The sequence below is a fragment of the Hirundo rustica genome, chromosome 17 (genome assembly GCF_015227805.2).
Source record: "Hirundo rustica isolate bHirRus1 chromosome 17, bHirRus1.pri.v3, whole genome shotgun sequence".
NCBI classification, from domain to species: Eukaryota; Metazoa; Chordata; class Aves; order Passeriformes; family Hirundinidae; genus Hirundo; species Hirundo rustica.
The window spans coordinates 1652328-1680270 of record NC_053466.1 but is presented as its reverse complement, the minus strand read 5'-3'; the positions used below and the strand labels follow the sequence as shown (position 1 = coordinate 1680270).

General features: G+C 44.9%; 1 protein-coding gene across 1 annotated transcript in view; it reads left to right on the top strand.

The window, feature by feature from the left end:
- The window catches only part of AACS (acetoacetyl-CoA synthetase), a 37575-nt gene extending 16974 nt beyond the window's left edge, over positions 1–20601 (top strand). Inside the window, exons 6-18 of the mRNA XM_040080757.2 lie at positions 2410–2524; positions 3010–3091; positions 3198–3345; positions 7202–7282; positions 8287–8411; positions 11099–11163; positions 11341–11463; positions 12761–12874; positions 13021–13146; positions 14606–14675; positions 15361–15419; positions 16521–16723; positions 19289–20601. Of these exons, the coding sequence (XP_039936691.1) occupies positions 2410–2524; positions 3010–3091; positions 3198–3345; positions 7202–7282; positions 8287–8411; positions 11099–11163; positions 11341–11463; positions 12761–12874; positions 13021–13146; positions 14606–14675; positions 15361–15419; positions 16521–16723; positions 19289–19426 (1449 nt within the window). The 3' untranslated portion in view covers positions 19427–20601. The remainder of the gene's footprint in view (positions 1–2409; positions 2525–3009; positions 3092–3197; positions 3346–7201; positions 7283–8286; positions 8412–11098; positions 11164–11340; positions 11464–12760; positions 12875–13020; positions 13147–14605; positions 14676–15360; positions 15420–16520; positions 16724–19288) is intronic.
- The last annotated feature ends 7342 nt before the right edge of the window (positions 20602–27943 follow it).

Genomic DNA, 27943 nt, shown 5'->3' with positions numbered 1-27943 from the left:
ACATTAGTCCCGTTAATGTAAACCAAGACTTTTGTGCTGGGACAAACAGCGCAGCATTTCCAGCGTTTGAAGTCCAATTGTGTGTGTGTGTGTTTTGTGCAGCTCAGAAATGCCTCTCCTGAGAGCTGCCTACACGCTGCAGGCTCCGAATGCCATCCCTCCCAAGGCTTCCAGCGCTGAGGAAGTCTGCTGTCAGAGAACCACCGAGCTGCCTCCCACGCACAGCGCCGCTCTTGGCAGCTGCTGCTCCATCTCTCTGCTCCCTGTTATCCATTTCCATAAATTAATGGCAGAGGGCTGGCCTGTGCATGAGGAATGGTTGGATTTTGAAGTTTAGAAAGGACTCTGCTCCCCGAACTGGGTGAGGAGCCTTTGGTGAGCTCAGTGCAGCTCTGTTTGTGGGGCCCTGCGTGGTATTTTGGATGGAACTGGGGACTCATGGAATAGAAGGAGCTGTATCTGCTACACCTGAGCTCTTTGTGGAAGGAATTCCTTGCTGAGCCATCTGGTTGGATGAAAGTTCCAGTGTAGCAATTACATGTTCCATCTGTTTGTGTTGCCTTTGTATCGTATCAGGCTGCCCTGTGGGATTTGATCCTGCCAGTGCTGATGAATCTAGCTGGGTGTGTTAGCAGGTTTGGGAGGACCCTGGGAGCTGGAGCCATCTCTGCTTCTGATTCACTCTTCTCTTCAGATTTGACTCTTTAGAGTACCCTCAGTGCTCATTGGTGTTAATTTTTAAACATCAGGCAGCATGGAAATGGGCTGTGTGTACTCTGTGCTCGGTGTGAGGGTATGTACACTCACAGAAATGCACACAGCACGTGTGTGGCTGCTTGGTCTGTTCCTGGGAAATGATAAAAAGGAGGAGGTGTGAGAATATACCAAAGAAGCAGGAAATTTGACTTCATACTCCCTTGGAGAGTAACTGCAATTTAATCTCAGCTTCTGTTAGGTAACACACTAGGGGCTTCTTGAAAACTTCTTCTGGCACCAGAACAGATTCTGGTGATGATTTTTGTTTTAAAATAATTGATAAATTTGAATGTCAGTGTGTTGTCACTGTATTTTCTTACAATGTGAACAAGAAGAAGGAAATAAATCTTTGATAGGAGGGAAAGCTGTGAAGTGACATTCTCAGCTAATACATTTCTATTTAGCCACATCTCTACACATTACCTGTGGCTTCCTGAGGAGACAGCATGGAGAAATTGTCAGGACAGGACTCCTGTCCTTTTGCAGCAGATTTTTTTGCAATGCTGAGCAGCCCAGCTTGGAAAGGAGTTTAACAGAGATGAGTTTGATTGTAGTGTTTTTCATCTTCTGATTTGGTACTAATTTTTCTCATTTTGGCTCCAACGTAGAGGGCAAAGTAGAAAACAGAAGAATAAAGAATGCCGGGAAGAATAGGCAAATGACTCTCAAGTCTGATTTCTTCAACATGATCTAGGAGATTGTTCTTGAGCACTTAGCTGACAATTTTACAGCATTGTGTAATCTTGTAGTTCTTAATGCTTCAAGTAATGGAGTTAGAGGGGTTTGAACATCAGTGTGCTGAGAGCTTTTATTGAAAGGATTTGCTTCTTGCTGTTGAATACAAAAAGATCCATTTCTGGTAGGCTGCTGCATGCAGTGTACATGGAAAAAAGGTACATGCCAGAAGGGTTTTAATCTCAAATAGGATGATAGCTGTGGTAAATTCCTGAACACAGTGTATGCTGGAGGAGACACCTGGAAATTTAGCATTTGAATGTGTTGTGCTGCAGAGATTCTAAAGGAGCTGTGGAATCTTTTGTTGGTAGTCTCTGTGTGTGTTCAGTATCAATTTATTTTGCTAAAAACCAGTGGCGAGGTTTCCTTTGTTAGTGGTGGCAGAACAAAGCTGCCAGTTTGTGTGTGGGGCCAGCTCAGCACACAAATGCATCTCCCCCAGGAGTGGTGTTTGTCCCCCCAGCCCCGGTGCTGCCACAGCAGCTTGGGGCACCTGGAGCTTCTTCTGCAGGTGCAGCCCGGAGTCCTGAGCACCTTCATGGACACCAGCTGCCCGATTCCTGCTCTCATCACAGCTGCTTGTCCTCTTTACATAAGTCCAATCTGACTTGCTAGGTGGCTTTTTAGCTGTTTAGAGCTTAGTGAGCTTGGCCCTTCCCTAAAAAATGTTCAGTGATCCGTGGGGGTTTTATCATTGATTGATCTGTTTTAGGGTCATGAGATCGCTCAACAGGTTTGTAACAATCTTCGGAGATCTTGTGTGATGAAGGACAAGCAGGCAGCCTTTTAACTACCCTCCTGTTAATTCTTGTCCTTGTTCCTCGCTTGTTTTGAAATTTGCATTTAGCACCCACTGAAGTTTCCTACTGTAGCAGTTAATTTCATTTCTTTTTGACACATTTTTCTCTTTATCCCTAGGGTGTACTGGACAGGTTTTCCCAAATTCAGCCTAAGCTCATCTTCTCTGTCGAAGCTGTTATATACAATGGCAAAGAACACAACCACTTGGAAAAGCTGCTGAGGGTGGTAAAAGGTATTTCACTGCCCTGTGAGCTCTCAGAGCCTGCCCTGCCATTGCTTGCTGCTGTCCTTCCTTCTTTACCGGGTCACTGTGGCCACTGAGGTTTTCAGAACAGATTTGGGTAAAAGCTGAATGGCCTTTGCTGTAATTTTAACAGTTCTTCGGCTTGCTTAACTTTAATAGATCATCAGAAATTAGCCAACAGTAGAAGCAGGGGAATGGGCTGATGATGGTGTTTTTAAGCTCAAGCAAAGTGCTGCTGAAGACAAATTGGGAGGTATTAGAGCACTAAAGCTTGCAGATTTACACATAAAAAGCTGGCAGCGTTGAGGAAATTACATCTTGGGTAACAATTCAGTCCTCTGGGGTTTCAATACTCAGTGCATCAGAATTATTTCTGTTGCTCAGTGCATTACACTGTATGATTCAATCAGGCAGAAAAGACTTTTGCTTATGTAACTGGATGTAGGAAATAATTGTTTTCTTCCTTTTTCCAGGGCTTCCAGACCTAAAGAAGGTGGTGGTGATTCCATATGTATCTTCAAGAGAAGCCATAGATATTTCTAAGATTCCAAACAGGTAATGGGGGCACTACTGGGTACAGAGGTTATCTTACACATGGGCTGGGGTCATGCTTTCAGAAAGCTTTGAAATATTCTTCTCTTTTTCCCTTCTTTTTGTGCAGTGTCTTTTTAGAAGACTTCCTTGCTACTGGGAAAGGAGACCAACCTCCCCAGCTGGAATTTGAGCAGCTGCCTTTCAACCATCCTCTCTTTATCATGTATTCCTCAGGCACCACGGGGGCACCAAAATGCATGGTTCACTCAGCAGGGGTATGTCCTTCCTCCTGGAGCTGCACTGCCTACATTTTCCCTCTAACAGCATCACACCCTGATGTATTTTAAGGAAAAATTGATTGCTGACAGTTTTTCAGTAACTTGACAGTGAGCCTTTTTTTTATTTGTTAATGGCTATTTGAAAGCGAGTGTGGATTGGTAAGGATATAAAATATTTTGGTTTAGAAATCAGTGTGGAGGCCTTTTAGATTCCAGGTGTTCCCTGGGAGCAAGTGTCACTCACAACAGCACCAGAAGTGGCCTTACTGACAACTGAGGAAGAAAAGCCAAAGAATTTGAATTGGTTGTTTGCAACTGATTTTTGGACACTGTTAGCTTGAGGCCCCTAGGGAGCTTGCAGTTTTTATCTGGATAGCTTTTTACCTTCAACATTACTTCATGTTTATCAGTTCAGAGTATGTCATCCTCATCAATCCTTTAAGGAAGGAAGCCAGAGAGTTGGGCTCTGCTTGAGTGTAGGTTTTGCACTGAGTGAAAGCTGCTTGAGGCAGTATCTTGTGGCTAAAGATAATATCTGATACTGGTGCCAGAATGACCCTTGCTCACATGCTTTCCACTTGCTGTAGATGTTCTAAAGCTCTTAAAATAGAGGAAGTGACTGCAGCAGTGTTGAAACCTTAATTCAGCTATAATCCTTAGCAGAAAGCAAGTTTTTCCCCCATTTAAGGCAGGCAGGATGAGTTGCTTGGAGCACTTGTACCAATGTGTGTAAATGGAACTGCACAACTTTTAGCCCAAGTCCCTCATTTCTGCTGTTTGCTCTGCGAGTCAGGATGAGCATCCTGCAGGGCTGGGTGGCCTGAGGGCAGGATCCTTTGATGCTGTGCCCCAGTGTGTGTGTTCTTGCCTCTCTTTGATGGCAGGGACTGGAGGATTTGCCCACAGACAAATCCCCTGCTGCCTGTAAACACTCTGCTTTACATCTTATCAATCAGTAGCTGGTAGCAGACAGCACGTGATATACAGAATGGTCCTTTTGGGACACAAAACCAATGTTTGTGAAGAAGAAAGGAGGTGGGTTTTGAAGTTTGACAGCTGTTTTGAAGCCATGCTGGCTTTAGACTGGTTAAATACTTGCAGAGGTGGATTAGCAAAAACAGGGGAGGTGTTTTGTTCAGTGACGGGTGATAAACAGTAGAGATGAAAAATAGCTGTAGCTCAGATAATAGGACTTCTCTTTTGCAAAGTTCTTTCTTTTCCCATGTGACCTGTGTTAGCTTGCCCTGAATCATGACTCTGCTCTCCAGCTGAATCATGTACAGAGCTGCCTTAGAGCTTAGGTCCAGGCTACTCATCCCTCTGCAGTTGTGGTGCAGGATGATTTTTCTTCCTGCAAAAAGCAAAGGGTTGCATGAGGGACCCCACTGTTTGAACAGGGCCTACAAAGTCTGTGCAAATAAATTCTTAGATGTCTTTTACACACTTTATTGGGTTTGTCTGTTTGTTCTAGGCTTAATCTTGTTTCCACTGGAATTAATGGGATGATTTGTATTGATTTGGTTTAAAAAAAAAAAAAGCAGAATTAGCCTACTGTCTTTGTTTTATTTTCCAGCCTTAGTTTAAACCAAGTGTTTCTAGTAGTGAAGACAGCAAGAAGAGATGACATTTTGGTGAAGACATTTCAATTCTTGTATTTATAGTATGTTCCAATGCTGGTTTGTTACTGTACTGATTTTAGATGGCAACAGGCAGCCTACTTTAAATTCACAACTCAGTTTATCTAATTCTGCAGTATGTTTCTGGTCTGTTTTCTTGCTACACAGTGGAATGACATAAATAAAGAAAATGAAGCCAGGTCATGGGAGAGGATTTTAAAAACTGGTGGCTCAGAGGAGCAGGCTTGGTTTTTGTGATCCTGGAAGCAAAGCTGTATGGTTTTGACCAGTTGGGTGTGCTGCAGAGAGATGTCAGTAACTGTTGTTCTTTAGTCCTAAAAACATCGGTTCTTCATCTTGCCTCGTTCATATCAGGCCCCTTCCCAGTTATTCCGTGCTCCCAGCTGCCTAAGGAGAGAATTTTGAGGTAAAATCCTCTTCAGTTCCTGTCTGTCCACCTCGAGGACTTGCAGGGCTTTGGCTTAAACCTCTGTGCTGCTGCAGCGCCCTGGTGTAGGTGCAGGCAGATCGCTCTGAGGCTGTTTTCTGCTCAGACTGCTGAGCCCAGGCCTGAGGAGCTGCTGCTGCCCCTCTCAGCTGCCCGGGTGCTCAGCACTGCTTTGGCAATCCCTGCTGGGCTCTGCTGGGGCTCAGCAGCCGCTGTTCCTGCTGCTTTCTGACACTCCCGATGCTCAGCACTTCGGCAGCCCTGCCTTGGTCCCGAGGAGGACCAGTGAGCTTCCTCAGCTGCCAGGTCTGTGTGAAGGGATCAGTGCTTGGGGTTTCTTTAGAGGGTTGGGAAAGCCCTATAAATAAATGAGTCCTGGAAATTAACTCGAGAGAGCATTTTGGGCTGTGGCTTTAGAGCAGCTCTGCCTTCTCCCAGAGTCCTTTTTGTTTCCAGCCTGAGATGTATGAGGTTTTGCAGGGGAATTGTTCATACCCTATACCTAAAACCATTGTTAAAAATCCCCTTTTGGGTCTAAGACTGTGAAGTAGCGAAAACTAGAGGAAGCAAAAAGAAAACCGGTATTTATATTAATTGAATATGACTTTTAATTTTGCTATTTTGTGTGGCTCTTCCAGAATCTCCTGCAGGGACAGTGTGCTTTCCTTTGAAATGCAGTAATTATGTAAACACCTGCAATTCTTTTGGCAGCCTCACCAATTCAGTGCGACGGTGTTTCCAAATCCCGATTTTTGGGGTTGTTTTCAGCTGCAGGAGGTGGCAGCTGTGGCTAGATGGCAGCGTTGTGACAGCTGAGGGTGTTCAGAGTAGGTGAATTCAGACCTGGCTCCTTGGAGCAGTGAAGTGAAAATAAGATTTAATCCTTTATTTTTATTTAATGTTTTCTGCCTTTTCTCCCGAAGCCTGTGCCAGTTTTATGATTCTCCTTTTTCATTTCGAATGTTTATCTGTAATCTGTTTTCTTTCGGTGTAAATCTCGTTTCATGCTTATGAGGCTTTTAATATTTTCCCTATGACTCCTTGCATAAATGCAAAAACCATTTTTAATTTTAACATTGGCTACATTAATTTGTCACTGCAGTGAAGTGACTTAATGAAGTAGTCTGTAAATTTATTTATCCTGGCAAGTTATGCTTTGATCAGGAAGGTGGTTTAGCAGCATTTCCAACAAAAGGAAATAATACATTTCAGGACATTATTAATATTGATGCTCTGAGCAGTGAGACATTTCACATTTCTAGTCACTCCAGTGTTTACAAGAGATCTGTACTGTCAGGTCTTTTGTCTCCTAGATGTTAATAGAAAAGATAATTTGGACACATGGTGCTAATGTTGAGCAGCTGCTGCGGTTTATGGCAGCTTTCAGTCCTCCCATTGCCCAAATAAATTCAAAATGAAACTGTCCAAGGGCTTCTCTTGGAAAAATCCAATTGCTGAAAGCTTGCTGTTAAAATTCGGGTCTGCGTGGAGTGGGAAGGGAAGGCAGTTGTTTATTCCATGGATTAAAAGTGATGTGCAGTGGGAATTGCTGAGGTCTAATGAGGGAGGCTGAGAAGTTCTGTGAGAAAATGGAGAATGCAATTGCTGCTGCTGTAAATAGGCCCTGGGATTTACCTCAGTTGTAGTTAAAGGAAATACGTGCTTTAATTCCTGGAGTACACCCTGCGAAAGCTATTGACTGTGGTAGTGTTTTTGAGGTCTTAATGTGCTGTCAGAGTTTTGCTTTTCATTTATGTGATCTCGTGTTTCCCTTTGACTCTTTTTGCAGGGCACCCTAATACAGCACCTGAAGGAACACATTCTTCATGGCAACATGAGCAGCAGTGATGTGATCATGTACTACACAACGGCAAGTGGGGCTTAAGGCTTTTATAAAAACACTGCAACATGCTCTTCCTGTAGAGATGGGACAACTTTTCGTACAAATCCAGAAGTGCACTTCTTTGTGTGGTAAATCGTTTTACTGCGAGGGATTGTCCCATCTGAATTTAAAAAATAAAATCAGGTGAAATAATAAAATGTAACAGGGACCTTTCTGATGAAAGGTCAAACCCGTGTTAAATGTTTCTGACCAAACTGGTGAGGAAAATGGATTGATTTTTAGTCTCTTAGGTTTATTGATCAAGTTGCCTCATCAATATCAGCCGCAAATCAGATTCCACCTTCCTGCAGGGCTAGGTCATACTGAAGATGAGAAATTGTTATGTCTCTGTTTTGGTTGTGAGGAAAGGAGCTGCCCAGCTCTAAGCTTGATAAAGGAGAGGGGGTAAACCTCATCTGGGTGGAGCTCAGTTATGTGGTGGGGGATGGTTTTTCTAACGCTGTGATGAAGAAGAAATGATTCCTGAGCCTTCCTGTGACTGTAGCACTTTGGGAATGCTGATGTCTTTCCTCATGAGTTCCCTTCTGAACTTTAACATGAGCAGTCAGGTTGCAGTCTCTCCGTGGAGGGATCGTGGTAATTGCCTTGTCTCAGAGTTGTCCCTCTCCTGCCTGGTGCTTTGGAGCCCTGTGTGCAGGGAGGCGTGGAATCCCCGCCTCGGTAGGTGTTTGTAAGGATCACTTAGGTGAGCATCCATCAGGAACGTGCAGCTGGGACAGGTGAGGGGATGAGCAGAGCTTCAGCCTCCCTTGCTGATACAATCGCACAAAATCAGCGCTGTGGGTTTGACAGCAGGGGAAGTGGAGGGGAAGGTGGCACCTCTTGCACCAGGGCAGGGATCGTGCTTGGGCCCAGCTTCTGCCAAGATCTGCACCAGCGCATCCTCGTAGCTCCTGTGCCAGCAGGCAGCACTGCTGGGGCTGCCAGGACCGCGGGCAGCGACGCTCATGGAGGTTTCTTCTCCCCTCCAGATTGGCTGGATGATGTGGAACTGGCTGGTGACTGCACTTGCTACAGGAGCTTCAGTGGTCCTGTATGATGGATCTCCTCTAGTTCCCTCACCAAACGTGCTCTGGGACCTGACTGACAGACTGGGGTAGGTACCCAGGGTTAGAGAGGGGGGATGGCACTGGCTCCTGCCGCAGTGACCCGGCCTCCTGCGGGTTCCTCTGGGGCAGGAGCTCGGGCACAGCGGGGCACGCTTCGTCTTTTGGCTCAGCCCTGGGTGGAACCGCTTTTACAAACTCGTACTGCAACATTTTCTGAGAGAGGAGGAGAGACAAAGAGCTGATTGTTTCAAATTGGAGCCAGGTATTAGAATTCCAGGCAAACAAGGACTTTTGGTTCAATAGTTGTCAAGAGCAGCCTTTTCAAAAGGCAGTAATTGGGAGCAATCTGAAGAGTAATTTCTCAGCACACTCAGAACTTAGTAAATAAGAATTCTTTTTTTTCAAGCAGCTCAACCTAAGATTTTAATATAGAGCTTTGACTTACAGACATAAATCGACTGGAAGGGCTCAGCAGGGCTGCTTATATTTTCATATTTTGCTTTTTAATCTGTAATGCCTAATTCGTGCTGATAAGCTGTTCAGTAAGTGTTTTATGCCATTTTTTGTGCCTGAAAAATGCTCTCAGCACCCTTTCTTGAAGTTTAGAGAAATGGCAGGTAGCAGATAAACAGCTGTAAAACCCTGTGATTGCATTTTGCCTTGTACACTTTGTTAAACTTTGATTTTTTTTAAAAATGTATTTTGTAACTTTCCTATTTTGCCAGCTGCATTTAAAGAGTAAATTTGAATTTTATTACCAGTAAAATGAGTGTCACTTTTAATTGATAATTAAAATTGTTTGTGGTGGAAAGTGGATGACAAAAGATTCACTTTCTGACTCTGCATGATGAATAATTTAAACTTCACTGTCTTTTGTGACATGTAATATTTAAAGACTGACATTTTGTCTCTGGCTATTATAACTGAAGCTTAATGCCAAGTCAAAATCCTTCCAGTAAAAAAAAAAAAGGCACAGAAGAAACCCACAAACTTCAGCCATGCTTCACCCCCCCAAAGAAACCCTGGTAGAACAACAGGCAAAAAAAAAAAAAGATTTGAGAAACAACCCAGCTTATTTTTAAGCATTGTTTCCACATGCCAAAAGCAAGTGAAGATAAATGTGTCTGCATGTCTCACTTTTGTAATCTGGCGCTAAAAGCCGTGGCCATCTGGGTGCTGCTTCATCATGCAGTCTGTTCCCAGCTCACTCATATGTTAAATATGTTAAAAAAAAAAGGCTCCAACATGTGAAGATTACCTTCTTCCCTGAAGATGCACCACACTTCCCTGCAGAGAGCATATTCTCAGGGTATCATCAGGATATCTCATCCTGCGTGGCAGGAGTGACTCAAGTGGACATCCATTAACGAGCTCTGCAAGGGAATTGGTGGATGGTGACTAAATGCGGTTATGTAGCATTTGGAAGGAAATAAGGGGAGATTTGGCTCTACATGTGCTGTAGAGGAAGTGTCAAAGAGCTTAAAATAGAGCAGCATTTTGTATTCTAATGTAAAATAAGCACTGGTTTGAGGCATGGAAGGAAAGCGAGATGTTACACAAGAGTAAAAATAGTTCTCGTGATTGGGGTACAGGGGGGCTGAGGAGCTCTGGGCTGGGGGCTCTCGTGCTGGGAGGTTCCCTGCTCATGCCAGGGGTTGGAACTCGATGATCTTTAAGGCTCCTTCCAGTCCAAACCATTCTGTGCCTCTCTGGTGCCTTTCCCACGTGCCTGATAAAGTGCTCTGTGCACTGATGTGTTTGTGCAAGGAGCCTGTTCCTACCTGAGGGGGGAATCTTCCACCAGCATGGCAAAGGCAGAGATTCCCCTTCTGGCAGTGCTGAAATATTCCCTTCTCCTTGCCTGGAACAGTGTCCTACCTCCCATCCTGCCTTTGGAGGAAAACCCAGCCTAGCAGGATCTTTTTTAAGCTCTGCTGGTGTTGGTATTGCTCATGCTCTGTGAATTCAGGCTGTGTCCCTTATCCTCATCTGTCTCTGCGTTTTCTTCAGTGAGTTTATTGCTGAAACATAAAATGAATCAGTGGAAGCCAGGTAAGAGGATTTCCTGAAGGTCAGCAGGAGCATTAAACTGGCACTTGCATTGACAGATGGAAGAAACACAGCTTTTGTTTCAAGTTTTAATTCTATTGTTTTGAAGAGCTCCAAATGCACTTTGCAAGGGCAGGATTGAATTGTTCACTTGGGCCAAGTTTCCTGTTCATTTAGGCATGGGCACCTCAGGCTTTCACCACTGGAAACTGAACAGGTATCTTCAGAAAATCACTGCTTTCTGTCCCAGAGTAAAGTTATTTTTGTGACACTGTGCCCTGAGATGATGAAGTTTCTCTGTGTAAGATTGTACCAAGGCACTCTTGGAAAGTCATGGTCCATTAATAAAGTAAACATTATAACATTTTCTGTTGTCTTTGGAGTGTTCTGCAGTTACAAATTCCTGTAAACGTAAGTGAATGTCTTTGTGAGATGGGAGAGCTTTGGTTAATATTGAAAGATGGAGTTAAAAGTTTCAAAGCTGCAGAGATAACACTTGATCTGGGTGATTTTGATAGTTCAAAAGGATGTACCTTGCACTTTGAAAGCTCTGAGGCTGCACTGTTTGTCTAATCCACGTACAGAGTGTGTAACAGCATCTGCTCACTGCAGTGGGAATTGCAGGTCTTTAGAATCTTATCATATTTAAATATGCAAAACATGTAAACCTTTTTTTCCCCTCTAGGATCACCATCCTTGGAACGGGTGCGAAGTGGCTGGCTGTGCTAGAAGAGAAAAATTTAAAACCATGTAAGCTTCAAAAAGCTGGTGAATCCTTTCTGTCCTCCCTCCCACCTTTCCTCTCCTGGTTCTGACTCCCCTTCTTGTCACAGCCCTTTATGTAATTACTTCGGATTGTGGTGACAAATAGTTCCAACCACTTGGAAGAGCTCTGCCTTAACCTGCCTCGCTTTTCTCCTTTTTAAGGTGAAACACACAACCTCCAAACACTCCACACGATCCTGTCTACGGGATCACCTCTCAAATCCCAAAGCTATGAGTATGTCTACAAACACATAAAAAGCAGTGTCCTCCTGGGATCCATTTCAGGTGAGCTTTTTATGCTGCAGCATCTCAGTAATTCTCTGATTGCCTGTGCAGTTCCTTCCTGCTTGTTTGGGAAGCTTAAACCTTTGGATCATTGGGGATTGGTTATAGTTAAACTGGAATGAGCTGTCTTTTTAGTGCTGAGGTTTTTCTGCATAATTCACTGTGCCATGATGAAACTCAGGCACTCCAAAGCGGGTTTTTTTTTGGTGGATGTTTTGGATTTTAAGTGTGATCATTTATTTTGACTGGCTGTCCTTAGGGGTGGCAGGGTGAGATCAAGCAAAGAGTCTATTAACCTACAGAACATCCTGTTCTGCATATAGCTGACTTTAGCAGAAAATACCTCTTGGAGAGTTCCCATTTCAGTCCTTTTGTGCCAAATAATTGGCACTGCAGACGGGTTTTTTTGTAGGTTATATAATTAGAGCAATATCAGGCCCCCGTGCTGTGCAGTTTGTTGTGAGCGGTGCTGGCTGAGGCAACTTGTGCTCACGTAAAGTCCACCACAGCACTCCTCCTTTTGCTTTGTAACAAGGACTATTTCAAAGGGCTTTTTAACTCAGTTTGATTTTTAAAATGTAACTCTTCTGCTGCTGAAGTTACCTCAGACTCAGGGCTCGGTAAGAGCAGTGCTGAATCTCGAACTTGCTACTACAGACATTAATAGACTCAAATGCAGGAGCCTATTTTTGAGAAAAGCTAACATGATTGATTTGTGTTTTAATTCTCTTCCATGAAGTCCTAGAAAGGCTATAAATATTGCAGTTAAGTAAGCACTTTGACAGTATCTATTTTTCTTAAGATAACTGTTCATCCTGAAGGCCTGGCTCCCCTCCTCCCATGCTGATAAGGTATAAAAGCTTAAGTTAATGTTGAGTGGAACTGGTTACTTTAAACTAATGAAAAACAACAAGAAAACATTTCTAAGTAATTCTGTAAATATCTGTAGTCTGTAAAAGCAGGGCCTGTTTATTTTCTCTCTCCTATAAATGGAGATCTCTCTTAAATGAGATTAAAGAGACTGTAGAAGGGAGAGAAGTTATGCCTTAAGGGATAGCTCTGCATAAAAGACATACACATATAACAAGATATATAAAGTAAGGAAGAAAGCCTTTTAATAAAAGTCACAACATCCTAGATAATGCTGTTTGTTCTGTGCTGCTTAGTGTGGATCAGAAGCCTTTGGCAAAGGTTGGCAGTTGGCTGTTCCGGAGTTCCTATGTAATTTTTCAGGTTTGCTTTTTCCAAAAAATATTATGTATTCTCAATACAATACAATGGATTTCTTTTATTGTAGGTGGAACGGATATAATTTCATGTTTCATGGGTCACAATGTTACAGTTCCTGTTTACAAAGGAGAAATTCAGGCCAGAAATCTTGGAATGGCTGTAGAAGCATGGAATGATGAAGGTAACTATGCTCCAAAATACTGTGCACACATAGAAAATACAGGACTAGATGATCTTAACAACAAGTAATAAGTGTAGGTGCTCTTTGCTTGATTGCTGTTATTTACAGAAAGGAAATGTGGAAAACACCTCTTTCTTTGTCAACAGGAAAACCAGTTTGGGGTGAAAGTGGAGAGCTGGTTTGCACCAAGCCCATTCCCTGTCAGCCCACGCACTTCTGGAACGATGAGAATGGCAGCAAGTACAGAAAGGCTTATTTTTCCAAATTCCCAGGTATGTAATGGAGGCCTTGGGATGATGCAGACTGGAGGGGGAGAGGCACAGGTTTGTTTGCTGCTGCCCAGTGCCAGCCACAGGCGCAGCTTTGAGCTCCAGTTTCCAGGGTGAGAACACCTCCCTCTGTTTTCTGGTGTTTTGTTTTGAGTAGAGACCCAAATACAACCAGTGAGGATCTCTCCAAGCCCCAGTCCAGTGTTGCTGCTGCTGTCATTAGGCGGATCTGCCTGTCCCAGTCTGCAGTGCAGGGTGTGGGATGAATGGTCAGGAGCAGTCAGCTATTGATGAGTGCTGCTGCACCTCTGCCAGGCTGGAGGAGTCAATCCCAAGGGAAAAGTGCTGACCTGCTGCCTCATTAACATCAGGATTAAATATATATTGCATATTTGCTGCCTCAGATGTGCATATTCTGCATCCATGGCATTCTACAGAGAAAGAAACAGGCATCTGTGGACCAGAGGCTTTTCTTAGTAATTGTGGAGGACTTTGCTCATCCAGGGCTTTTCCTGATGTGGCACAGCAGTGCCAAAATCCCTGGTGCCTCTGGGGCAGGGATTTTTTTAGGAGCAGGATCTCCAGCTGCTATTTTTTTGGATGGGGAAATCTTTTTCTTTAATAAATGGCAACAATACAGAGTGGATTCACAAGCAAAGTCAGGATGTGCAGCAGGAGACAATCATACAGGAAAAGTGAGGAATGTGCAAGTTACAGTCTGTATTTAAGCCTGACGGCAGTAAATAAAAAAAAGGTACTCTGTGTGACAATTTTAAGACTGAAATCTGAGGTTCTGTCTTTCATTGTAAATGGGCTTGAGATGGTAACAATTAGGTTGGAAAATGGTCTTATGTGCAAACAATTGAGGTTGGTATTTTTCCTCAGAAGAACCTGAGTAGAATTTGGGTTGTGCTTCTGGTTTTGGCAGGCTGCTGTGGCAGCCTCAATCTTAAATAATAATGAAAAAGTCAAACCTGGTTTTTGCATTAAGACAAATCAAGAACAGTAAGCACAAAAGCTCTGTAGGGAATTGTTGATACTTATTACAAAAGCCCAGAAAGCTTCTTGTACAGAACTGCGCATAATAAAAAAAAGATTGAGAAAGACAATGAATCGAGGTGGGAATGTTGTTACTTCTGTGGAAGATGCTTCCAGTAATTCAAAATGAGGTGTTCAGAGCAGCTTTTCACTGGTTTTGTAAGGAATGCTGCGTAGTCATGCAAACAATCAGATGATAACCTGGGGTTTGATCCTGATTTCTGAGCTGCTCCTGGCTGTGCTGGTTCTTCACAGTGGCTGTGGATTGTTTGTGCAGCTCAGCTCTGTTAACCCTGGCTGGGGGCAATTCTCAGAGTGTATCAGTTTTGTATTTCTGTGTGTTTCACTCAGTTCATGCCAGCTGAGTTACAGTGTGACTGGGTGAAGAAATCAGCTGTTTAACCTCTGCCATTCCCCCCACCAGGTGTTTGGGCCCACGGTGATTACTGCAAAATTAACCCCAAGACTGGAGGGATTGTCATGCTGGGCCGCAGGTACAGTGTTCTGGTGGGAGAGCTGGGGGGAAACAAGAGTTACGGTCTGCAGTCTTCACCTAGGAGTAAAATGGACACGATTCTGTCACCCTTGTTAGCTTTATATTCATTTTATTGAATCCTGTATTGTGCATTTCAACCCTTCAATTAATCAGAGCAGCTGCATTTGGGGAAGGGAGCACACTTAGGGGTTCTGCCCTGCTTTTGTATTTATGAACACAAGGCTGCCCTGGATTTGGCTTTGTGTTCCACGGTTCATAATGGTCACAGGAGTTTGGATTGAGGGTGCAGCGCATTCAAGGGGGTGAACTGAGGGATTTGTTCTGTGGTCTTGGCTTTGCCACCACCTTTTTTTGCAGCAAAACTTCCTTACAACAGATCAGGGATTAAGTTGTACCTGTGTCAGTGATCACAGACATTCAGGATCACAACTGGGGATGGATTTACTGTTCACACTTCAAAGTTGCTGTTGGGAACAAAGTTGAGTGAATTAATGATGTTGCTGTTCTCTGTACAGATTCATTCTAATGAGTAAAATGCCTTTTTGACTCAAATTCTCTTAAAATTATGTTTCTAATGTGGTTTTGCTTTCACTAGAGAGACTCAGTTAATTGCATCAATTTTTCCTCTCGATCAAGCTGTAATCATATTTTAATGTTTCTTTGTTTTATTTGTGATTTTTCAGTGATGGTACATTAAATCCCAACGGAGTAAGATTTGGAAGTTCTGAAATCTATAACATAGGTATGAAATCAACTTTCTGCCTCTTCCAGTTATGACATTGTTGCCTTAAATCTGAAATTCAAGCATTACAAAGCTGTTTAGAAGGATTAAGTAAGAAAAAACTTGCTGTTTTTCAGATAAGACAGTACAGAGTATGTTAGTAACAGTAAAATTTGATTTTGTAAGCTTAAAACTGGATGCTTTCCTGAAGTACCCATAGGGTGGGAGGTAATTTCTTGGGATATACAAAAGCAACATTTTATGGAGCAGTTTTTTTCTTTTTTCCTGAACCTGTCAGGCTTTTCTCTTCCCCTAAAGGCAAGCTCTTGACACTGTTTTTATTGTACCTTTCCTGATAATTAGGACTAGTTCTGGAGCTTGTGCTTTGTGTTTCAAAGCCTGTGTTGTGACAGGTGGGGAAAGTGTCCCTGCAAAGGTGCTAATCTGAGACTCAGGGACCTGTTGCCTCTTTGTTCTTGTGTCACCAGGAGTTTTAGTCTCCTGTCTGTGCTGCAGTGGGGGAAGCCAGAAAAAACCAGCTTTGAGTAAAACCTTACCTGCCCCAAAAATAATAGTAAACTTTTGTTACGGACCTGAGAGGTCCTTAAACCTGGCTTTTCCCCTAAGAGCTGTGCCACCGAGACACACAAAGCAGCCACACGCAGATGAGAGGTTTTGCAGAGCAGAGGTTTCTCCGTCCACCTCAAAGCTGAAATCTAGCAGAGAGAGAGCCTCTTTGTTCTATTTCTTACTTTTTATACATTTGTGGGTCTAGCAGAAGATTGGCTTCTGGGGTTTTTCGCCCCTCAGCCAAGTGGCTAAACCAACTGTCAGTTACAATTGTTTTCAGGTTAGAAATACGCAAACAAAGCACAGAGAATGAAAAACAAAGGATTTGTTTACGTTACATCTGTGAGAAAAAGGTAGAAAACTGCTCTTAATACTGTACAATAACTAAATAGATCTGAGTCCATTTAAGAAAATCCAAAGGCTCAGGAAGAGCAGGGTAACAGAGCTGCCCTTCCAGAGCAGGCAGAGCGCGCCTGTTTCCCTTTACCCACGCAGAGGTGATTTTAGTTTTGCTCGTCGCAAACCGCCCTAACCAGAGGATCCCGTTTGCAGTGGAGGCCTTCGAGGAGGTGTCCGACAGCCTGTGCGTCCCTCAGTACAACAAGGACGGCGAGGAGAGGGTGATCCTGTTCCTGAAGATGGCCTCCAGCCACACCTTCAGCCGCAGCCTGGTGAAGCGCATCCAGGACTCCATCCGCCTGGCGCTCTCGGCCAGGCACGTCCCCAGCCTCATCCTGGAGACCAAAGGCATCCCGGTATGGCAGGGAAAAAAAGGCTGCCTGCTGTTTTCTTTGTCACCTTGAATAGTAATTAAAGGAGCGAGTTGTCACTGCTCTTCAAACCCACATGCGTGGAAATTTTAGCATCTCAAAAAGTGTATTCGAGCTTTATAAATAGTTTGTCTGTGTTGCTTAGCAACATCTTTTCATCTCCTCTTCAGCCGAGCGTGGTTTTTGTTGTTTTTTTTTTTTTTTAAATGGGTTGCGTTTTCTCAGTAATATGTACTTAAACCTCTTAAAAGAAAATATTTAAAAGGTAATTTAACTTTAGCTTTTCTGGCTATCCATAAGCACATTTTGTTTTTGTTTTCCTGTTACGAGTGACATTCTTAGGCAAGCTGAGAGCACTCGGCTAATTCAGAAGATCGTTTTGTAAACCATTTCACTTTTTACATCTGTTTAGCCACTTAACTGTAGCTCTATCACTGTCTTAACTGCAGGAGTATTTAAATGAAATTGGTGTGCTTGTTCAGGGGGAGGAATTCGAGTGGCTGAAAGTTCAGCATGCTCAGTGTTTTGAAGCTGTTCTGCTGGAGCTCTTTGTTGAACTCTGGTTGGAATGGCTGCTTTATTGCCCTCTCTGATGCTGCAGTGACTCTGAGCAGCAGAGTGGGCTGCAGACTGGGGTTTTCCCAAGTCCATTTGCACATAAACTCGAGTGTGTCCAGAGAAAAGACTTGAGACTTCAGAGCCATCATTTGATACTGGTCCCCTTTCCTGCCAGTGTTGGTTTCCATGTGGATGTGCTGTAGGGTTCAGAATACTGTGTGCTCCACAGAGGCATCTGGTCCTGATCCCTTGAGTTAATTTTGTTTCAGGATGCTGTTGGCACATAGTCCTTGGCTCAGAATGCCTTTGCATGAGTGTAAAATTCCCTGAAGTTCCCATTTTCTGGGCTGCAGCTCAGCTTCTGTGCGGAGTGCTGAACTTGTGAACCGTGTGAATCACCTGAATGTACAGCAGGGAGGCGTTTGGGATGGGGCTGCCCCTCAGGAGAGCCTCCTTAGATCACTAATTCGTTCACACATTGACTGAATTGAGTGAATTTTAATTACCTTTCAGATAAATCTGCCACTGCTGAAGTGATCAAAGCTGTCTCCCATCTTCCTTTAAAAGTTTTGCTTGGAAGGGAAGCTGCCTATTCTCTGCTACTTTTGGAAATGTGTTTGAATCCTCACCTGAAAATACAATCTGATCCTGAGCCCGTGTTCTGCTAGAAACAGTGCAGCTGTGCTGAGGTGATTTAGCGGCACAAAGCATGGTTTTAGTAGGGTATTCAGTATTTAAAACAGTGTGTGAACCTGTTCCTGACCAGATAAACGTTCTGGTCATCATCCACAGCATTTTACTGATTAAACTAATTTACTCTGAACAGCCTTATCTTTTTTTAAAGTGGGCAGTTCCCTTGCAGGCCACTGAGCTGTTGTGGTTTCTGAGCACCTGTGAAAATTGGGTTGCTGATCGTTGAGGAGAGAGATAGAAGTGGCTCAGGAGGGTAGGGTTACACATGACTTCAGCAGATCTAATATGGAATAGTTGGATTATTTGAGTTTTTTTGTATGGAGGCAATATTGTAAGAGTGTGCTGGGGATTATGTCACCTGGCTCTGGATGATCTCCAGTGATAAATGGGGGTGCCTGGAGCTCAGGAGGTTCAGTGGAGGCCAGGACCAGCCTGGGCTCCCTCATCAGCAGATTGGGCAGTAAAGCAGGTGGGTCCCTGTTCCCAGAGCAGGCAGAGACTTTGAGGAGGGATTTGAGTGTCAGCTTTTCAAAAATGTCTCAGGGCGCACCAGGAAGGGGCTCAGAAAGCTTTTGGTGCCTCTAAAAGCAGAGCTCACCCAAGATGGGCCGTGGCTGCTCCTGTTCAGGCTGCGGCAGATCCTCCTTGCTGTGTCAGAAATCCCAGTGCTCTGATCCTGAGGGAAGAATTAGGGGTTTCTCTGCAGTGTCCTTCCTTGGAGTCACACAGTGTAATAGAATTTGTGTGATTCAGAAGTGGAGGTGAAGCCTCCGTTGGTTACGGTTTATTTTATTTGTTATGGTTTGTTTTGAAGCGTTTAACTGCAGAGGACTATTTGAGCTCAGTTTCACTTCACTCTTTTAGAAAAACTAATTCAGATAAGAAAATCATGGTTTTCTTCTTCTTCTAAAGCCCTGTACAGCTGGGCTTTGTTTTTTGAGCCCACCCTTAAAAAAAATTAAAAATTGTTTGAACACTGGATGTGTCAGAACATAAAAACCAAATATTTTTGGTGTTTATACCATGATTCTGATCTGGTTTTGTTGTTTTCTACTGGAGCTTGATCATGTTCTCACAGAATTGCCAGTAGGAGTAATAAACTGACACAAACTCTTTGAATTCTACCTACTCTTCAAGTGATTTTCAGAAGAAAGTGCTTCAAGTGTAACAAAAGAGAAGGCATTCTGCTAAATTTTGATAGAGTTCTGCAATTGGGGGGGGGGGAGTTCATGAATATTTTCATAAAGCCACTGCATGAAAAGAAAATGTAACTTTATCTTGGCTGGTTTTGTTTTTCAGTACACGGTAAACGGGAAGAAAGTGGAAGTAGCTGTGAAACAAATAATTGCAGGGAAAGAAGTTGAGCAGCGGGGAGCTTTCTCAAACCCAGAGGCTTTGGACCTGTACCAAAATATTCCTGAGCTTCAAGACTACTAAAGTCACTTGTTTGGGTGTTTTGGGTTTTTTTTTTTGGTTGGGTTTTTTTTGTTTGTCTTTGTTCTGTATTTGTTTTGTATATACCAATGCTGTATGTAAAGAAAAAGCTCTATTTAATACCAGTGGTTCTTTTAAAAGGAAAAAAATATTTCATGAAGTGCATTATGAAAGGCTTGGGTAAAGCTTAGCTCCCTTTTTATTGGTTAAATATGCCATATATTTTGGAGTTTTTTCCAGCCTGGAAGGAGAAACCTGCCTGTTTTGATTTTTATATGTATGAGTGCATCTTTTCTGGTTAGATTTACATCAGCAGCCCATCAAATGGGAGCACAAATAGTTGCAGATACTTCTTTCATAAAATGTTTGCTTTTTTTTTTTTAAATAGATTTTTAGCAACACTTTTCAATCCCTGTGTTTGTCCCCTGTAAGGGAGCACAGCGGTTTTTAACCCCTTACTCCTGGACCATGCAAATGTTCTCTCTGTAGCGTGCATTAAAATGTTTTTACAAAGCCAAATCATAATGCACTGGACTCATCGGACTTGTCTCAGAATCGTTTCAGTCTCGCAGTCTCTCGTGGTACCTTTGAGGGTGGTTGCTGCTCCCTTTTGTGCTGCAGCCTTCTCACGGTTCTGAGCTGTTGGTGAGAGGCTCCTGGGGCTCGGAGGGTGAAGGGAGCGTTTGCCTCCTCCTCATTCCTGGGGTAACTCGGGGTGATGTCCCTGGAATTTACTCTCATTGCTGTGGATTAACATAATTACCGTTGAAGAAGACATTTTGCTTCCTTGGTTGAAGTCCTTTATTGGCTCGAAGGTTAGCTGAGGAATTCCAGGGTGTTTCTTTATTAAAAGCTGATGGGTTTTGTAACTTTTTTTACTAAATGTCATGTTGAAAGTGAGAGACCCCTTTTCTAGGTCTGTAACCCTCCGGTTTATAAAGGGAAGAATACTATAATTAAAAAACTGAGCTTACTGAAACAGTGAAATGGAAGCACTAAAATGTTCTGTTTTTCATGAAGTTGCAGTAGTTGTACCAACCCTGGCATTCGGTGTCTCCTGCACTATTTGAATTTTGTGGGTGAAATATTATTGTACTTACAATTGTGTTGAATGCGTTCAGCCATGATAAAGAGTTAATTAAAAGGAATCAATGCTTTATATATAATTATATATTACATCTCAGCTGTTGCTGTCTTTATTTTCCTTTTTAACTGGGTGTCATGAAATAATTTTTAGCTTAGTTTGTTACTGATTTTAATGGGCTTAATCCAAGTCTACCTTAGTCCAAAACTTTTTGTGCTGGTACTTCCTCTACTGTTCCAAGTCAGGCCATGCTGGTGTGATAATAAAAATACCAAGCACCCATTAGAAAAGTATAAAAAGGAGCTATCAAGCTGCCAATAACCTATGATGAAAAGTACTTTTAAATTCCTTCCCCTTCTGCCTTGCTATATATAAATTTTGCATTAACTGTGACTTTGTATTCATTAAAACTTCATTATATTGTTCTTTAATTAATGCAAAATGTCTGAGGTTTACAAAGCCCACGGATCCTTGTTAATAAGTAACTTTGGGTTATTTCATTAATTAAAGATAGTTTAGAAGCACAGATACATTAAGAACATATACAATGCCTAGAGGCTGCTTCTCCTAATCCTTTACCATGTTGGAAACACTGGGGGAAGTTTAATTAATGGATATAATTCCATCTCCTGTAATTGTCAGATGTTGCAAAGCTTTTCCCAGGAATCATTTACTAACAAAAATCTAGATTTTATTCTCTATTGCCCTGAGAACTACAGCTTTTACCCAGAACCGCTGGCTGGCTGCCTTAGGGCTGCCAGGTTGGAGCTGTTGTACCTTGAGTGTTGAGCCTTTTTTTCCCTCCTGTTGCCTATTTCTAATTTGAAGTTCACGGTGTTTTGCCTGGGAAGCTCCGTGTGCAGGTTTTAGTGGGAAGTGTGGCTTGCAAATAGAGCTGGCTCTGGGAATGGCTTTGAGCTCTGACTGAAGCGTTCACCAGCAGAGCAATTAGAGCAGAGGAACTCCAGGCTTGGTGAATCTCTCACTCAATCCTCTGCAAATTTGAGAGGGGCTCTGGAATTATGTGATGGAATCAGCCCGTTTGCCCCGGGGAGATGTGGTTTTATCACTCCCCTCTTAGAAATGTGCTTTTGTCAGCTCCTGTTAGAGCAGGTACTTCCCCCTCCCACTGCCTTATGATTTCAATTAATTTCCCTGGTTAGAGGTGGTTCTCAACAAAATAAAATGAGCTGGTACACAGCAGCCCGAGCAGGGCGCAGCTGATAAAATTGTTTATTGTTATGTGCAGGAGAAAGGGGTGGTGTGGATTACTTATTCGGGGTTTTAAAAACACAGGTAATTGCCTGATGGAGTGCAGCTTCCCTGAGGCTGTTACTGTCTCTCGGTTTAGTGCATAGCTGCTTGAAAGTATTTCATTTATGAGCTGAGCAGTCACTCACACAGGTAAATGGGCGTTAAAATTAGGTTTAAAGTGCAGCAGGAAGGAGTGGCAGGGTCTGAGACACGGTGGGACAGAGCTGTCGGGTTTTGGGATGGGGGAAACTGGAATTTGTAGGGAATACTCCGGGTCGCCTTTGAGACCCTGGTCAGGGATGTTTCAGGAGATGAAGGCTTTGGTCTTCCTCCAGGTCCCCTCTGGAGTTCTGCACTGAGCAATTTCTCCACTGAAATTGTTCAGCTTGTGCTTTCCTCCGGTGCCAGTCTGCTGCCTGGATCTTGCAAAACCGAGGATAAATCCGAGACTGCCTGGTCCATCCTTCTCCTTTCAAGAGGGGGAGTATTCTTAGCTCATTTATAACCAGGTCTCGGAGAGCAACAAGCTGGAACTTAATTTTCTTCTACACTTTATTTTTTTTGGTAGAAAGAAGCAGCTCCATGTCCTAACCTGTGTTCTGCCAGAAATAAACCCGGGGTGGGAGTTGCTGAGAAGCGTGGCCACGATCCAGCCTGGCAGCTGAGGGGAGCCTCTTTAGAGTCAAATAACGAGAGAATCAACATCAGTTTGCTCTGTGTGCAGAGTGGGAGCGACTGTCACACGCAGGAGAGGGGAGCGGCCTCTGGAATGTTCTCAGGGAGCCTCAGAACCATTCCAGCTGCAGGACAATGGGATGTCCCAAAGAATTAATGCAGAGGCTCCAGAGAAATTCTCCCCAAAGCAGCAGCTGGAGATGAGCCCGAGTGAGGAACCAGCTCTCCCGGGGGTGAGAAAATCCTTGGCACGCCGTTGTTTAACTGGGCTGTGCAGCACGTGAGTGAGGGCTTAATTGGGCCTTGCACTTCTTAATTAGGAGACCTTAACGGATTCTCATCCTACTGCTTTGGACAAGTGGTTTTGCAAAGTTCAAGAGGCTTATCAGCATTCAGCCTGAGATTCCAGCTGAAAGGATAATGTCCCTTGGTAAAAAAAAACCCCATCATCTGCAGGATTGGTAATTAGTTTACAATAGCATATTAAAGTGTACATCACTAATGTGAAAAGGTTCACGTCGCTAATGAGGAATCTACTAAAAAAAAAAAAAAAAAATACTCCCTTCTTTTGTTCCCTCTTCTGTAGATTTAAAGGGAGTTCAATTTTGGCTGCTGCAGCCACTGGTGGGGATTTTTGTAGAATCAGGGAATGGTTTGGGTTGGAAGGGATCTCTCAAGATCCCCCAGTTCCACGCCCTATTCTGTTCTGGTTTTACAAAGGGCTGGATGGCTTCTAGCATCCCCAATCCATTGATCTACAGCCTGAGTATTTATCTTCACCTTCTTTTAGCTACAAAGAGGTTAAAGCCAAATGGAAATAAATTGTGAAGAAAGTGTTGAGAATTTGTGCTGGCTTAACTGACTCGGTTTGAAAAGTGAGCTGGGTTTAAACCAGTGTCACTCCAACCCTCGCCAGAGCCGAAGGAGGTGGCCTTGAGTGTACAAATGTGATACTCAGCTGAGAATTTTAATTTGTCTGGTTCTCGTGTATAATAAAATATGCTAGATACATGACACTTGATGAATTAATGCAGGAGTATAAAGCAGAGGAGAGATTCCTGTACGGGTTTGCTCTTATCATGCAAATGCCAAGCAAGGCTTTAAATGGCCCTGGCTATCTGGAATCATGGAGCCGATTTCACGCTTCACTTCAGGGTTCGTTCCCATTTCCTCGGCCTTTTTGTAATTAGAGGGTGTGTGCGTGCAAGAGGGGAGGGGAATTAGGAAGGAAATGCCCAGACCAGCACAAACCCACGGGAACCCCTGTGTGTGTGGGAGCTTTTAGGGAGGCAGCAGGGGCAGGGCTCAGCCTGGCAGCGCTCTGTCCTCAGCACTGGGGAAAGGCGTTTTTAAACCCTGCTGGTGCCGCTGCAAGGGCTGGCCGTGGCCTCTGCACCCTCCTCACCAAACCTGGGAGCAGCTCCAGGGCTGGCAGGTGAACAAACACCTGCAAAAAAACCCCGATCCAAGGCTGATGGGAAGGTGATGGAACGTGGAGGGCGTCAGACAGCCACAGCTGCGCCCTGACCCCAGGATGTGATCACTGCCCTGGTGGAACCTGTAATTACAGTGAGAGGACAGCTGGTTCTAAGGGCATACAAATATTGAGACATGACTGCAAAAACAGAGCTTTTCTCCTAATGCAGCTCAAATTAAAACAGGGGAGGGGAATAGAGATTTTGATGGCTCATAAAATTGTTTTGTTTTTTTTTTTTTCCCCTGAGTCAATGTATTATCTCAATCTCTCTGGAAGTAAAGCAGCTCTGTGAATGGGGAGGAGAACATCACCCTTGCTGGGATTACGGTGGTTACAGGCAGAGAGTGGGATCAGTGCTGAGCTGTTTAATATTAATCTCCAGGGTTGATTCTCCTCCTCTCTTTGCTCCTCCAGGGCCACGTGTGCCTCATCCCTGCCCCTTGGCACCACGGGCTGAGAACCAGAACTTGTTTTTAGGGTGCCAGAACCACTGGGGACATCCAGACATCCAGGAGAAAAGGCTGAACCCATTTCCTCCCTATAGTTTAAAAGTTTCTGCCTTTATTCCCTCACGCAGAACCTCAGCTATCACTGAGTTCTATATGAACTAATTACTTCCATGTACAAACAGGAGGAAGAGGAGTTTTTAAGCAACGCAGAGTCTGATGTGACAATTCCATTAGGTTTTGGTGGGTGCCTGCTTGACCTGTAAATTGAAACTCCAAAACAGTCACTCTGTGTCTTATCGTGGTATTTAATTATCTGTGCTTCGGCAGCAGGGGGTGAGAGGTGGCTGGGATGGGTTTGTTCAGATATGAGACAAAAATAACTATTTTTAATAAATGGCTCGAATCAGGCAGAGAGCATTTTTCATTCTGTTCCTCCCCCTGCAGCCCCCCTGGCTCCTGTACCAGTTTCTGTGCTGACAGGACAAGATCAGCTTCCTGGGCTGGCTGAACTCTGCCTGCTCCACGTGCTGGTTTTGCACTTTGAGGATTACAAACCCATCCTCGTGGAGTCCTTGGTTTGTAAAGGTGGGGCTGGGGATGTCACACAGCGGCCACTCCGAGCTGCCTCTCTAACAGGCTGATTCCTGGATTTAGGATATCCTTGGAAATGCCGTCTATGGACATTAAAGGCATTAAGCTAATTAATAACAAAGAAAATGCCCCGCTGATATGGTTTGGGAATAGGTAATACCCCAAGAACCTGGGAAGGAGGATTTTGATGAGAGAGAGTGACATAATTTACTGCCCCCTCCCAAACCTCCCGCACATTCATTATGCCTTAAATATTCTCACGCTGAGTTTTTTCCAATGGTCTAATTATAAACTTCATTATAATTGTTCATTAGTTTTATTTTGTTCAATTAGCTGAGCAAGTTGCCAAATGAAATACAAGGCTGGCAATTAGCTTGATCTAATCGTAATGAGCCACTCAAACTGGGTCACCAAATATGTTCGTTTATAGCACTTTTTTTTTTTTTTTCCCCCCCCAGTTGGTGAACAAAAACATAAATATTCAGAGCGTCTCCTGATCCAAGGAGTGGAATTTTCCCAGTCATTTATTAGAATGGAAAAGAAAAATAATTTTTTAAAAAAAATGGATGGTTCTGCCCCTGGTAGTTCAGCAAGGTGCAGCCCTGAGCGCCAGGTCCCAGCTGAGCGGGGCCACCAGTCCCTGCCCTGCAGAAGAGCTGTCAGGAGAGAGCTCAGCTCTGACCTAGGGCCTGTTTATCTCCTCAGAATTCCACAGAACCCCACGTTACAGCGGTTGGTGGCAGGAGGGACCTTGAGGGATCAGCTGCATCCCGCCTGGGCCGTGCTCCGTGCCCCGGTGGAAGCCGAAGGGTAAAGCTGCGCTGCCCGAAGAGTTCAGGTGGCTGGAGCCACTCTGATGGCGTTGGCCAAGTTCAGCCCTGCCCAGCAGCTGGTTTTGCTGTGAGTTTTGCATAACCCCGAGCTCCCCTTTTTTGCTATTTTCTTTTTTGCCACTCAGCGCTCGGATCCGCTCCCGTTAAGCAGCTCCTGGCTCGAACGGCCCGGTGCATTTACAGCCGCCTTTGGCAGAAGCTAATTTGGGCAGGAGCGATTATTTGGTTTGAATAATTGCTCCTGCACGTCGTGAGCATCACATCCACTCCTCGGGCACCAGCAGCGCCGGGGCGGCTCCTCGGCAAACTTCAGTGGCGGCGTTACCGGGCTCAGCCCCGGGTTTGGATTTCCCTGGGATCCTGTCCTGCATCTGGATGTCCTGTCCTGCATCTGGATGGAAACACGATAAAATATTCAACCAGCACAGAGACTACAAGTGCCCGTCACTAATTCACAAAGCGCCGCTGCGAGGCCAAGCAGCTGGAGCCACGGTCCCAGCCCGGGCGGGGGGCACGCACCAAACCCACCCGCAGAGACGAGCTCGGTGACGCGATAACGCAGCCCCTCGCAATTTCCGCCGGGGAAATTTTGGAAGTTTTGTTGCGTGCAGGGAGCGGGAGAGCGAGGGCTGGCAAATGGCGCATCCCCGCGGCCCGCCGGGCTCCCTCGGCTCCGCGCATCCTCTGGACGCGGCGCTGGCTCCGCGCTGTGCCGCTCGGGCTCGGGGGCAGAGCGGGAGAAAATTCACACCTCTGCTTTTCACGGCGCAGACAGCTCCGTCAGCTCTCCCAACGCCATCCGAAGGCATTGTCGGGCTCCGCGGAGGCGCCCGGCGGGAGCGGCTGCATCTGGGGATGCGGCACCAAGGCGTTTTCCGCTCCGAGCTGACCCCGCCTGAGGGATCCGCTGTGCCGCGGGATGTCCCCTGCCAGTGGAACAGCGACACCGGGCACAAAGGAACAGCTCCAGGGGCTGGGATGTGCCAGGACACCCCGTGGGCTGTGACCCAGCCGAGGCCTGCAGGAGCCGCTCTCAGCCCTTGAATAAATCCTGCCAAGAGCATCGCTGCTCCTAACTCACTCCGCTCGCCTGATACTGGTTTTATTCCTGCTGGGCTTAAATCGGGCAGGGGCAGATGTAAACAGGCTCGGAACAAACTGCGGAAATCGCAAAAGGGCTGCGTGACACACGGCTTTGCGTTTGATTCGAGCAGTTACGGTCATAATAGCCGCTAATGCTTGTAGTGCTCCCGGGAGCAAAAGTCCCTCCTTTCCCTTAGAGAGACCCGGAGTTTTAAAGATCCCGGTGTTCGACGCAGCCAGCCCGGCCCTCATGCTGTGAAAAAAAAAATCCCTTTGTTTACACAGCTGATGGCCTGGGTGGGGACCGGTCCCTGCGGTTTGTTTAGGGTTCTGTAATGCTCCTGCTCCGACATCCCAGAGCTCCGCTGAGAGGCGAAGGGTGGGTGGAAGGGCTGAAAAAAAAAAAAGAAAAAAAAAAAGAAAAAAAAAAAAGAGAGAGAGAGAGAGAGAGAGAAAAGCCACATATATTCCAGGCAAAGAAATTTCTCAGTATAAATGTTGAAGCGGAGCGGCGTCACAGATGACAGCTCATCAAAGCCGAAGCACGGGCTGCGCTCGGGGAGGGAGGGGAGCAGGCAGATCCCTCTGCCTTGATTAGCGAGGCTTTCCAGCGCCGGCTCCGCTCCCTTTCTGTCTCCGGGCTGCCTTTGAAACAGCCCCTTTGACGGCTCCAGGCATCCTTAGTTTAGCTGAGAATGAGCGAACATGAGAGAAGGAATCTGTAAGAGTGACAGGGCCCGTGCGCGTCTTTCATGCGCATTTCTGGGGCACAAAAGCTGTTTTAATGAGCGGGCAGGCGCCGAGCTCGGTGTGACTCCTGGTTTTAGCAACTCTCCGCTGATGGAGCTACCTGGGAAGTCTCCTGGCTGTGACCTGCATGGAAAACGCTCGATATTTCGGGTTGATTTTGATTTCCAGGGAAAACCTGGTGTTGGCTTGCTTGAGGAGTGCGGGCACGAGGTGCTGGGGCTGAGCTTTCCCCTTCCTCCTCCGGAGAGGCTCGGCTGCGTCCCTCCCGTCCCTGTGGCCACATTTCCCCTCCGGGCAGCAGGCTGCAGCGCCGGGGGCCGCTTT